Here is a 12,547-nt window from a genome sequence, read left to right on the forward strand (position 1 = left end):
CTTTCAGTTTACGGTGTTTCTATAAATAGAAACTTCAATTTGGATAGGACTGAATTCTTTGTCTTTTTTTGGGATAATTCCTTGCCATTCCCTTCTCTTTGCTGTATTATTTTGACCCGCCTAACTTATGTATGGAGCCAAAGTGTTTTTTTTCTTCTTCTTCTTTGTTTAAGCGGAAATGATTAATATCTCTACTAATAAAATATAACTTTAACTAACACGTTTAAGTATCTCTAAGCATGTCAACATTTCGTTGGTTTGTGGACTCAGTTGGTTTGAATTTCTCGACTACTTAAGAAAAAGAAAATAAAATATTTTTTCAAATAATTAAATATAATTTAATCAATATATAAAAAAAATATTTTCATTCAAATCATAAAATAGTCTAATTCAGTTATATAATTTAATTTTCAACCGTATCTGAATTGAATTCCTATATTTTAACGAATACCACATAAAGATAAATATACTTTTAGAGGGTAGGTATTATAATGTCCGACTTTCATAGGCAAAGACAAATGAATCCTCTCCAGACAGCTTTGTGTGTACCTAAAATTTAGTCAAATCCTAACCGTTAATGGGTTATTACACAATAACTACAATATGATGGTTGAATGATATGCATTTCGGGTCAAAGACAAACTAATTGCAGATAGCAAGTAAGCAGACTTTTCCTCAACATTACCTGACAAAGTTGACAGTGTCAGTGAAAACATCATTCATACTTTGTTGAAAAGACATACAACATTACAACATAACAATCTTAACATCTCACTACACCATGGTCTCTCCGAGTGTTCTTTCTTTCCTTTTTCTACTCTTTACTCTCACCTCTCTGGCTAATGCTAACCCAGAATATCCATACGCTGTTTGCGTCGCAGAAGGTGGAGAGTATGCTCCTGATAGCACTTACCAGACCAACCTCCACACTGTTCTTTCAAGGATCATTTCCGATACTCAGATTGACTATGGCTTCTACAACTCCTCCTATGGCCAAAACTCTGATAGAGTCTACGCAACTGCCCTTTGCAGAGGAGATGTCACCGCACATACTTGCCTTACTTGCCTCAACAATTCTCGTTCACTTCTCCTAAAACAGTGTCCGCGTCAAAAACGTGCGGTGGGAGGATATGGTGAATGCATGTTGCACTATTCATATCGCTCAGTGTTAGGTTACTATGATTCTGATTTCCGGGTCTACTTGCGGAGTGAAACCAATGTAACAGACTGGGACAAGTACAGTTATGTGCTGAAGAAGTTGCTGCCACTACTAAAAGTGAAAGCTGCAACAACTGATTCCAACTTGAATCGTAAATATGCTTCTGGAAATGCAACAGCTCCGGATTCTCAAACTGTATATGCTGCCGTTCAGTGTGCACCAGACTTGACAGTGGCAGAATGCAATGACTGCTTAGGTGGCGCTATTTCAGAATTACCAAAATGTTGTAATAGCAGATCTGGTGGAGTGGTTATTAAATTCAGGTGTAATTTCAGATACGAGAACTTCAGTTTCTATGAGCCTACGGCTGATACACAAACGCTACAGTTGTCACCACAAGGATCTCCATCTCCTCCTCCTTCACCTTCTCCATTCACCACTACAAATTCCCCAGAGAGTACTTATCATGGTATTAATTGTTACATGGTTAAATGTGAATATATTGATCATCAAGCAGCATCTATTTGGCCCAAGTAAAACCTCACACATACCTACATATGTTGGAAATTATTTCTTTTACTGTTATTCCATTGTAGGAAAAGAAAAAGATTTTAACCAAGTATTATAGGTGTTTTAGACTTAAAATATCCAGAATCTTTAAGGTATCTTGAATTGTTTGTCTCTCGATTCAGTTTCATGACTAAATTGAGTTGTCTTCAAGATAAAAGATTATATTAACCAGAAGAGTTCTTGGGTTTATGCAGGAAAAAGCAACAAATCACAAGCTGTCATTGCGAAATACGTTGTGCCTATTGTTGTCTTTTTTGGGTTGCTGATCTTTATGTGCATCTATTTAGGAGTGAGGAAGCCAACAAAACATTTTCAGAGTAAGTTCAGATATTTATTTGACGTTTGATGTAAAGATTCAATCAATATTCTATCTTCTATTTCCTTCTTTGGTCGTTTGCAACCTGATCAAAATATCAAGAAACGAGATTTCAAAGAATGGGATTTTGTTTGTTAAACCAAAACAAGAATATAACAATTTTCTAGAATCAACTGCTTACATGTTCTGCTTTAAAAAACCCTCCCCCATCTAGGTGATGACGGTGAAGTTAGACAAGTAGAGTCGTCACTAATAAATTTTGACACCATCAGAGTCTGTACAAACAACTTTTCTGACGCAAACAAGATTGGACAAGGTGGATTTGGACGTGTTTACAAGGTAAACATTGCATTATTACAACTAAGTTTATCTGTATAGCAAAATGTTGAAGGGCCAGATTGTTGGTCAATTTTACATGCATAAACACTGTTAGTCTGTTATTAATCAGGGGAAGCTCTTCAATGAACAAGAAGTAGCAATCAAAAGGTTATGTAGCATCTCTGGGCAAGGAGATACTGAATTCAAGAATGAAGTGCTTTTAATGTCAAGACTTCAACACAGAAATTTAGTAAAGCTCCTTGGTTTCTGTTTTGAAAGAGAAGAACGACTCCTTGTGTATGAGTTTCTTCCGAATAAAAGCCTTGACAACTTCTTATTTGGTAAGTTGACTTCTTAAACTGGAAGTGCATTACATTATATCTTTTGCATGACTGAATGAAGAAAGGTTTTGACTCTAGTTTAAAAGAAATTTCGAATGATTGCACCATGTAGATCCCATCAAGCGCGCACATTTGGATTGGAAAACACGTTACAAAATAATTGAAGGCATTGCACGTGGCCTTCTATATCTTCATGAGGATTCTCAGCAGAGGATTATTCACCGTGATCTCAAATTGAGTAATATTCTTTTAGATGCAGATTTGAATCCAAAAATTTCAGATTTTGGCTTTGCAAGACTTTTTAATGTGGATCAAACTCAGGTTAAAGCAAGTAAAATTGCTGGAACCTAGTAAGTATCAAGATATATAAAACATTTTAGCTTCTAATCTGTATCCTTATGTAATACAGATGAGGAGCCTGGATTATTATCTTGAGAACAGGTAATGTTTGCAATTTGTATCTGATTGAGTGTATCCTTATTGAAATGCAGCGGATACATGGCACCTGAGTATGCAAGGCATGGAAAACTCTCAATGAAGTTAGATGTATTTAGTTTTGGTGTAATACTACTAGAGATTGTAAGTGGCCAAAAGAATGGTGGATTCCGAAATGGAGAAAATGTGGAGCATCTACTAAGCTTTGTATGTCTACCTTCTTTATCCTCTGTCTTTATAAGGTTTATAATAGAACACTAGGCATTAACTGAAATGGTAGAAGTAGAAAACTGGGACTAATGTTATGTAAAATGAACTACTTTCAGGCTTGGACAAACTGGAGAAATGGGAGAGCAGCTAATATTATAGATCCCACCTTAAATAATGGTTTGGGAGATGAAATAGTGAGATGCATTCACATTGGACTACTTTGTGTTCAAGAAAAGGTTGCTGATAGACCAACAATGGCTGAGGTGGTCCTTATGCTTGATAGCCACTCTTTCGCTCTACCAGTTCCATTGCAACCTGCTTATTTTATGAAACATAGTTGTTTATCGGTCATCCAGTTTTCGAGGTGTAGTTCTATGGAAACAGGGTCAAGTGAACAGAAAAGTTACTGTGCTGATGGATCAGCTAACGAGGCTTCAATTAGTAGTTTATATCCTCGTTAGATGTAAATTATATGATCATAGTCGAAGGTAACAACCATAAATGTACCAGGAAAAAACAGTTTTTTAGTGTTTGCTATGAGAAGAAGGAAGAATTGTTCAACACCATTTCGGTGGAAACATTTCATTTACAGAAATTACTCTTATCCTAACTCTTACATTTGTTTCTGTTATTATTGGGTAATTTCATATCAAGAAAGTGGTTCAAATTACAGAAATTGTGCTCGCACTTCCATTGAAGCGTATATTTTGTGAAGGAAGACTCAGAAGTCCATGGTAGCTTCAAATCATAGATTCAGCACCGGAATATTTAACTAAAGTTTTATATACTTTTTAATTTGAATATTCAGTTGTGATTGAAAATAAATTTTACTAAGAAGGTGATTTTTTTTTTTTATAATTAGACTATAAAACATAAACGCAAGATGTATAGGAATATAAGACTTGAATAAATAATTTACTGTATTGGATAAAAGTTATAAAAATATTTGAAGCGAAAATAATCTCATTGCAAACGTAGGTAGAGAAATAATAATAAAGTATCTTCTAATCTACTCTCTATTATTATTTAAAATTCATTCGAGATTATAAAAATTTGTCGACTACATATTACAGTACTTACTAAAATTTACTTATATTTGTAAATAAATTCCAATCAATTATCAAAAGCGTATTATACCAAATTTATCAAGCATTTAAGTTTAAATACTAGTATTTATACAGTAAAAAAATTAAAGTCTACGATGAAAAGAAGAGAGATAAAAAATATTAGAGGTGTCATTAGTGTCCATAAACTATTTTTATAATAATTTTATTCTTAATATATTTCTTTATATCTTCCATAAAATTTCCGAAGAAAATAAATTATGTAAATAATTTTTAGATATTAGAAATCATACTTTATAATCTCTCAAATATATAAAATTTTCAAATTAGAAATTTACATGGATGGAGAAAAAGAAGACGAATTGTAGGAGTTTATAAGTGATTTGTTAGATATAATAATTTAAAACATTAATTTATATAATTTTATTATTTTAAAAGTTAATTATGATAAAAATTGATTTTTTTTTCTATTATTTTTAGTGACGAAAGACTTACGAACTAAGTCAACTTGACCCTCCTGGAGAGAAAACGTCATTGTTGTGTAAAGTTTGAATCTTGAGCATGTTATACCTGTAAATGGAGGAGAACAATGACAAAGGCTATGGCTGCACTTTCTTTGAGGCTCCTTTCTTTTCTTTGTTGTCTCTTTCTCATATTCATATCGGAAGCTAGCGATTGGGTATGCGATTACAGCAAAGTCGGAAACTACACAGTGAACAGCCCGTATCACAAAAACCTCCACACCCTTTTATCCAGTTTCTCTTCCCGCACAGAAATCAACTACGGTTTCTACAATTTCTCATATGGTCGAGACCCAGACAAAGTGTATGCCGTTGGGCTCTGCAGAGGCGATCAAAAACAGGATGAATGCCTCAACTGTCTCAACCACACCAGAGGCGTTTTAGCAGAGCACTGTCCAAACCAGAAAGAAGCAATTGGGTGGGGTGCAGAGTGCATGTTACGCTACTCAAACCGCTCCATAATTGGCATTGTGGAAAATGAACCTTTTCAGGTACCATTTTACACATTGAATGTAACGGGTCGGGTGAACCCATTCAATGCAGTGCTTCAAAGCTTGATGAGGAATCTAACAAGCATAGCTGCATCAGGTGACTCTCGTCGAAAGTATGCTACAGGCAGTGCACCTGCTCCAGAATTTCAAAAAATATATGGTTACACGCAGTGCACGCCTGATTTGACATCTGAAGATTGCACTAACTGCTTGAAGGAAGCTATGGCGTTGATCCTTGATTGTTGTAGTGGACGGTCTGGAGGCATTGTTTTAAAACCCAATTGTAGAATTAGATTTGACCCCAAAATCTTTTACGGACCTACGGTGAAGTTGCTCCCATATGCGCCAGCGCCAGCGCCACCATCACCATCCACCACCAACGCCTCTTCCTCACAAGGTATTTGTCACCTGCTAGTTGCCTACACCTCAATAATTTCAACGTTTTCCTCTTTCGTGAGCTGTTTAACAGGCTCATTTGTAGAGGGGAAAGTGTTAAAAAGTTGGGCTTATGTTGGCATGCTTACCTTTTTTATGCTGAATATTTTATTAATCTTAATCCCGACATGAGGATACTAAGTTGTACAGGAAAGAGCCACACATCACGAACCGTTATCACCATAGCAGTGCCAGTTGCCTGTTTTGTTTTGGTGTTCCCTCTTCTATGCATCTATTTAAGTGGGAGGAAGCCAAGAAAAAAGGATGAATGTAAGTCTAACATGGATTTATCTTCATTTCTGATAGAAAAGTAGTCTTCCAATGTAAACGGCAGCAATGTAAATCTTAACTGAACTCTTTATGACTTACAGTATTTCTTTTGTTAAATAAACAGAGAGATGGAATTCATTTTGTAGACAATAAAAAAGCAAAGATAGCTGCTTGGAAGAACTTATATGTAATTGAATTTAGAAAAAAGATAAAAAAAAAATTAGTTCTAACTTATCAAAATACTTATGTTACTTTCTTTTTCTCCTAAACATATTTAGAGAGAAGATTATGCACACAAATTCTAGGTCAATATTTCCAGTAGTTAAAAGTATGTTTTTCTCAAAATACTTCTAGTTAGCTAACAGGGGAAATCAATTTAGCCATTCACTACTTGTTTATCACGAGAAATTATTCTCTTGATGTTATTCTTTTACTTGCACTAATTTTACTGGGGTCTTCATGCATGTGAAGTTAAAAGAGAAGAAGATAGTGATGATGAAATTACATTTATTGAGTCACTGCAATTCAACTTTGACACCTTACGAGTTGCTACAAATGAATTTGCTGAGTCTAACAAACTTGGACACGGTGGGTTTGGAGTTGTTTACAGAGTAAGATGGAACTTTTCATTCTGATAAACATTACCCCTTCATCTAAAACATGGTATATTTGGATGCAATACTGGACTGTGATATATTTTCAGGGTAAGCTAAGCAACGGACAAATGATTGCTATGAAAAGGTTGTCAAGGGGTTCTGGGCAAGGACATGTGGAGTTTAAAAATGAAGTAGTTTTAGTCACCAAGCTTCAGCACCGAAATTTAGTTCGGTTACTTGGGTTCTGTTTTGAAGGACAAGAACGACTCCTTGTGTATGAGTATCTTCCCAATAGAAGTCTTGACAACTTCATATTTTGTAAGTTAGCTTATTCTTAAACTACAAGTCCCTTACATTGTTTCTTTTGCATGACTAGATGAAGAAAAGGTTTTTGACTCTAAACTTTAAATAATTGTACTCGTGTCGGCATATAGATCCCACGAAGCATGCACATTTAGATTGGAAAACACGCTACAAAATAATTGGAGGCATTGCTGGAGGTCTTCTTTATCTTCATCGGGATTCTCGACAACGGATCATCCATTGTGATCTCAAATTGAGTAATGTTCTTTTAGATGCCCAAATGAATCCCAAGATTTCAGACTTTGGCTTGGCAAAGTTGTTTGAGATAGAACTTACTCACGCAAGTAAAATTGCAGGAACATTGTAAGTATCAAAATATTATAGGACTATTTAGTTTACAGTTAATCTTCATCTGGAGCATGGATTAGTTTAAAGAGAACTGGTAATGTTTGCATCTAATTGAGTCTGTCCTTATTGACATCCAGGGGATACATGGCACCTGAGTATGCAAGGCATGGAAAACTCTCAATGAAGTTAGATGTATTTAGTTTTGGTGTAATACTACTAGAGATTGTAAGTGGCCAAAAGAATGGTGGATTCCGAAATGGGGAGAATGTGGAGCATCTACTAAGCTTTGTATGTCTGTCTACCTTCTTTATCCTCTTCGTTTTTATAAGGTTTATAATAGAACATTAGGCATTAATTAATCCACTTGAAATGGTAGCAGTAGAAAACTGAAATGGAACTAATGTTCTCTAAGATGAACTACTTGCATTGCAGGCTTGGAAAAACTGGAGGAAAGGGACGGCAGATAGTATTATAGATCCTGTCTTAAATAATGCTTTGAGAGGAGAAATAGTGAGATGCATTCACATTGGACTACTTTGTGTTCAAGAAAAAGCTGATGATAGACCAACAATGGCTGAGGTGGTGCTTATGCTTGATAGCCACTCTTTTTCTCTACCAGTTCCATTGCAACCTGCCTATTTTATGATTAATGGATGTTCATCAGTCATTCAGTTTTCGGAGTTCGGTTCTGTGGAAACAGGATCAAATGAACAGAAAATTGACTTTGCTGATGCATCAACAAACGAGGTTTCAATTAGTGGTTTATATCCTCGTTAGATGTAAATTATATGATCATAGTCAAAGGTAACAACCATAAATGTATCATGAAAAACAGTTTTTTAGTGCTTGCTATGAGAAGAAGGAAGAATTGTTCAACACCATTTCGGTGAAAAGATTTCGTTTACAGAATTACTCTTATCAAAACTCTTATATTTGTTTCGTTTATAGTTGGGAGATTTCGTATCAACAAAGCGATTCAAATTACAAAAGTTGTACTCGTTTCACCGTTACCTTCGTTTTTAACTCTCTATACTCATCAGATACTTTAATCTGTCATTCCTCAGCAAACCACTATCAAGTCCATCATTGTCTTGAAAGGTGTCCATTCTCCACTCCACCCAAGACAAATTCAACGGTCAATTTTCAAATGGTATATGTTAATGCCATGAGAAGTTAAATGTTAATAATCTTTCTTATTTTATGATATTAACATGGATATAATTAATTTTCTTTCATGACAAAAATAGGACCAGTAATGTCTGTGTGAATTTTTGGTCCAACACTTACTGTCCGTGACCAATACGCATGATAGATGAAACTCTGGCATTTTCTAAGACGTGAGAACTGGGCAGAAAAACCTATTCTTTTACAATTCACTATCATTAATGGAAATTTGTCGGTAAAAGACAAATTGTTAAATTGTCGCAGCATGGATAACAGATTTCCGTTTTTCAAAAGAAGAAAATTGTTATTTTTAATCAAAAATTTATAATTATAGTATTGTTCGTGAAGAATGGACTATGATGAAGATTGTAAAATATTATTAGAATTAGAATTCAAAACAACAAATCAATGGATTTTACGTGTTTGGTTGAAAAAAAAAACAGCAGAGAAAAAAAATAACAGAAAGAAAGTCTAAGTAAGAGTTTTTATGTATAATTTTATTTGACGAGTTTAAATTTTTAATAATGAATTAATTTATTTTTCTTTCCTTACAGTACCAATTGTGACTCTCACTTTGGTTGAATCCCAGTCTTCGCTCCTTCTCTGCCTTAAATTCCACCCTTACTTTAGTCTAAGTCATATGTAGTTTCGTGCCTGGAATCGAATAGCACAACATTGTACAGCATGGTCTCTGAAACAGTGCTTTTTTTCCTGTCCCTTCTTGGTATTCTTATTTCTCAAGCTATTGCCGAGCCAGACTACCAATACAATTACACAATCTGCTACCAAAGTGGAGACTATGACCCTAATACCACCTACCAAACTAACCTCAATACTGTTCTTTCAAGGCTCACTTCCAACACCCAAATTGATAATGGCTTCTACAACTCCTCCTATGGCCAAGACTCTGATAGAGTCTACGCAACTGGCCTTTGTAGAGGAGATGTTAGCCCACATACCTGCCTTACTTGCCTCAATCATTCTACTTCCCTTCTCCTAAAGTACTGTCCACATCAGAAGGAAGCTGTGGGAGGATTTGATTTGTGCATGTTACACTATGCAGATGACTCGATATTTGGTTACCAAGATTCTAGTTTCCGCTTTTATTTTTGGTGGGAAGCTAATGTAACAGATTGGAATCAGTACAGTTATGTGCTGAACAAGTTGCTTTTCAAACTAAGAGAGAAAGCCGCATCAGCTGATTCCTTTAACAGAAATAAATTTGCTGCAGGAAATGCAACTGGTCCGAGTTCTGAAACTATATATGCCGTTGTTCAGTGCTCAACTGAATTGACTGAGGCAGAGTGCAATGACTGCTTAGGTGGTGCCTTTTCAGAAATATCCAAATATTGTAATAACAGAATTGGTGGCGGAATTGTTAAATTAAGCTGTAATTTCAGATATATGAACTCCAGCTTCTATGAGCCTACTGCGGAGACACTAGCACTACAATTGCCACCACAAGGATTTGCATCTCCTCCTTCATCCTCACCTACACCATACACCACTTCAAACTCTTCTCAGAGTACTTATCATGGTATTAATTGTTATAATTTGCAGCATGGTTTGAATTACTACTGATTCCCAATGTAGTACATCTTAACTTAAGTAAATTTAAACCTCTCTCAGACATATATGTTGAGGGAGATTTTATTATTATATGATATTATTCCAGAGTAAGGAAAGATAAAATTGAGAACCCTTATTGCATAAGGGTATTTTTAGACTTAACAGCTCCGCACCTTAGAGGCATCTTCAATTCCTTGTCTCTCTGTTCGGTTTATGCAGGAAAAAGCAACAGATCACAACCTGTCAACGCCAAGTACGTTGTGCCAATTATTGTCTTTACTGGGGTGCTGATTCTTATTTGCATCTATTTAAGATTATGGAAGCTAAGAAAGTATTTTGAGAGTAAGTTCAGGTGTTTATTTTATCTGTTATATAAGAGTCGATATTTTTTCCTGTGATTTCTTCTTAGTTAGGTCGTGTGACACCTACTGCAAGATGAATCAATTTTCCTTTTACTTGGCACTGACAAGAAATCTGACATATAAGAGAGATTTTCTCTAAAAAAACTTTAGGGACTTAAGAACAAAAACCAAAAAGGGAATACAACTATTTTCAATAAATGAATTGCTTACATGTAGTACTTGATCTATTGAATAATTGCCTTGGAAAATTTTACTTTTCTATGCTGGACTTTTGATTTCCATTTGACAAACTCAACTGTTATGGCTTTAAACTATCTCCCCCATCTAGGTGAAGCTAAGGTCGATGATAAAATTATACAATTAGAGTCGTCACGGTTTGACCTTGACACCATCAGAGTCGCTACAAACAACTTCTCTGATGCAAACAAGCTAGGACAAGGAGGATTTGGACCTGTTTACAAGGTAAACATTCCACCCTTACGATTAAATTTATCTTAATGTCAAAAAGTGATTGTTGACCAATTTTACATGCATGAAGCACTGTTACCATGACATCTTCAGGGCACACTCTTCAATGAACAAGTAGTAGCAATCAAAAGGTTATGTAGCAACTCTGGCCAAGGAGATATTGAGTTCAAGAATGAAGTACTGTTAATGTCAAGGCTTCAGCACAGAAATTTAGTTAAGCTCCTTGGTTTCTGTTTTGAAAGAGAAGAACGACTTCTTGTCTACGAGTTTCTTCCCAACAAAAGTCTTGACAACCACATATTTGGTATGCTTGTTTTACTTTATACCGCTAGCTAGTCAATCACATAATTTCTTTTGCATGACTAAATGAAGAAAGATTTTGACTCTAGCTTAAAAGATTAAGTGATTGTACTCATTGGCAAACAGATCACATCGGGAGAGCACATTTGGATTGGAAAAAACGCTACGGTATAATTAAAGGCATTGCTTATGGTCTTCTTTATCTTCATGAGGATTCTCAGCAGAGGATTATTCACCGAGATCTCAAACTGAGCAATATTCTTTTAGATGATAACATGAATCCTAAGATTTCAGATTTTGGTTTTGCAAGGCTTTTTAATGTGGATCAAACACAGTTTAATGCAAGTAAAATTGCAGGAACCTAGTAAGTATCAAAATATTATAAGCTGTTTAGTTTCTGATACGTGTCCTTAACTAGTACATGCGAGGAGAATGGACTGTTGTCCAAATAACAGGTAATGTTTGCACGTAATTGAGCTTGTTCTTGTTGACATGCAGTGGATACATGGCACCTGAGTATGCGAGGCATGGAAAACTCTCGATGAAGTTAGATGTCTTCAGTTTTGGTGTAATAATGCTAGAGATTGTAAGTGGCCAAAAGAATAGTGGATTTCGTAATGGAGAGAATGCAGAGCATCTATTAAGCTTAGTATGTCTACCTTTTTCATCTTCTCTGACACTATAAGGTTTATAACGGAGAATTAGGCATTAGCTAATCCACTTAAAATGGTAGAAGTGAAAAACTGGAGCTAATGTGTTTTCATATGAACTTCTTGCAGGCTTGGAAAAACTGGATGAAAGGGAGAATAGCTAATATTATAGATCCCGCCTTACATAATGGTTTGAGAGATGAAATAGTGAGATGCATTCACATTGGACTACTTTGTGTACAAGAAAAGGCTGCTGATAGACCAACAATGGCATCAGTGGTGCTTATGCTTGATAGCCACTCTTTTGCTCTACCAGTTCCATTGCAACCTGCTTATTTTATGAAAAATAGCTGTTTATCAGTTATCCAGTTTTCGAGGTATGGTTCTACAGAAACAGGGTCAAGTGAACAGAAAAGTTATTGTGCTGATGGATCAGCTAATGAGGCTTCAATTAGCAGTCTATATCCTCGTTAAATATGAATCATATGGTTATACTCAAATGTAATGATCGTTACTGCAATTAAATCTTATTTGAACTCTTTATGGCTTATAGTATTCCTTTTATTAAATAAACAGAGAGATGCATTTCAATTTGTACACTAAGAAAAAAACAAAAATGGCTGTTTGAAGAACTTATCTGTAATTGTTTAGTGAAAA

The 12,547-nt window shown here is 35.2% G+C and overlaps 3 protein-coding genes across 3 annotated transcripts; all 3 read left to right on the forward strand.

Moving 5' to 3' along the window:
• Positions 1-625: 625 nt before the first annotated feature.
• On the forward strand, positions 626-3,915 carry LOC114191835 (putative receptor-like protein kinase At4g00960). The gene is made up of 7 exons (XM_028081256.1): positions 626-1,628; positions 1,924-2,046; positions 2,260-2,384; positions 2,494-2,704; positions 2,817-3,054; positions 3,196-3,346; positions 3,466-3,915. Exons 1-7 carry the CDS (start codon positions 782-784, stop codon positions 3,808-3,810), a joined length of 2,040 nt encoding a protein of 679 aa, XP_027937057.1. The 5' UTR covers positions 626-781; the 3' UTR covers positions 3,811-3,915.
• A 1,021-nt stretch (positions 3,916-4,936) lies between these two features.
• LOC114191838 (putative receptor-like protein kinase At4g00960) lies at positions 4,937-8,270 on the forward strand. Its single transcript, XM_028081260.1, has 7 exons — positions 4,937-5,822; positions 6,011-6,130; positions 6,602-6,741; positions 6,834-7,044; positions 7,161-7,392; positions 7,515-7,665; positions 7,810-8,270. The coding sequence occupies exons 1-7, from the start codon at positions 5,003-5,005 to the stop codon at positions 8,152-8,154; spliced, it is 2,019 nt and encodes a 672-aa protein (XP_027937061.1). The 5' UTR covers positions 4,937-5,002; the 3' UTR covers positions 8,155-8,270.
• Positions 8,271-9,206: 936 nt separating this feature from the next.
• On the forward strand, positions 9,207-12,431 carry LOC114191834 (putative receptor-like protein kinase At4g00960). The gene is made up of 7 exons (XM_028081254.1): positions 9,207-10,078; positions 10,330-10,452; positions 10,801-10,934; positions 11,034-11,244; positions 11,367-11,604; positions 11,739-11,889; positions 12,020-12,431. Exons 1-7 carry the CDS (start codon positions 9,226-9,228, stop codon positions 12,362-12,364), a joined length of 2,055 nt encoding a protein of 684 aa, XP_027937055.1. The 5' UTR covers positions 9,207-9,225; the 3' UTR covers positions 12,365-12,431.
• The last annotated feature ends 116 nt before the right edge of the window (positions 12,432-12,547 follow it).

This window comes from Vigna unguiculata, chromosome 7, assembly GCF_004118075.2.
Source record: "Vigna unguiculata cultivar IT97K-499-35 chromosome 7, ASM411807v1, whole genome shotgun sequence".
NCBI classification, from domain to species: Eukaryota; Viridiplantae; Streptophyta; class Magnoliopsida; order Fabales; family Fabaceae; genus Vigna; species Vigna unguiculata.

What these genes read in the sequence shown, in the direction of transcription:
- LOC114191838 (XM_028081260.1), top strand. Translation starts at nt 5,003, where the DNA reads ATGACAAAGGCTATGGCTGCACTTTCTTTGAGGCTCCTTTCTTTTCTT. An exon ending in CAACGCCTCTTCCTCACAAG is followed by an intron (nt 5,823 to 6,010) that starts GTATTTGTCACC and finishes TAAGTTGTACAG; the next exon opens with GAAAGAGCCACACATCACGA. An exon ending in TGGAGCATCTACTAAGCTTT is followed by an intron (nt 7,666 to 7,809) that starts GTATGTCTGTCT and finishes CTTGCATTGCAG; the next exon opens with GCTTGGAAAAACTGGAGGAA.
- LOC114191834 (XM_028081254.1), top strand. Translation starts at nt 9,226, where the DNA reads ATGGTCTCTGAAACAGTGCTTTTTTTCCTGTCCCTTCTTGGTATTCTT. An exon ending in GATTTGGACCTGTTTACAAG is followed by an intron (nt 10,935 to 11,033) that starts GTAAACATTCCA and finishes TGACATCTTCAG; the next exon opens with GGCACACTCTTCAATGAACA. An exon ending in TCTTGACAACCACATATTTG is followed by an intron (nt 11,245 to 11,366) that starts GTATGCTTGTTT and finishes ATTGGCAAACAG; the next exon opens with ATCACATCGGGAGAGCACAT.
- LOC114191835 (XM_028081256.1), top strand. Translation starts at nt 782, where the DNA reads ATGGTCTCTCCGAGTGTTCTTTCTTTCCTTTTTCTACTCTTTACTCTC. An exon ending in GCCAACAAAACATTTTCAGA is followed by an intron (nt 2,047 to 2,259) that starts GTAAGTTCAGAT and finishes TCCCCCATCTAG; the next exon opens with GTGATGACGGTGAAGTTAGA. An exon ending in TGGAGCATCTACTAAGCTTT is followed by an intron (nt 3,347 to 3,465) that starts GTATGTCTACCT and finishes AACTACTTTCAG; the next exon opens with GCTTGGACAAACTGGAGAAA.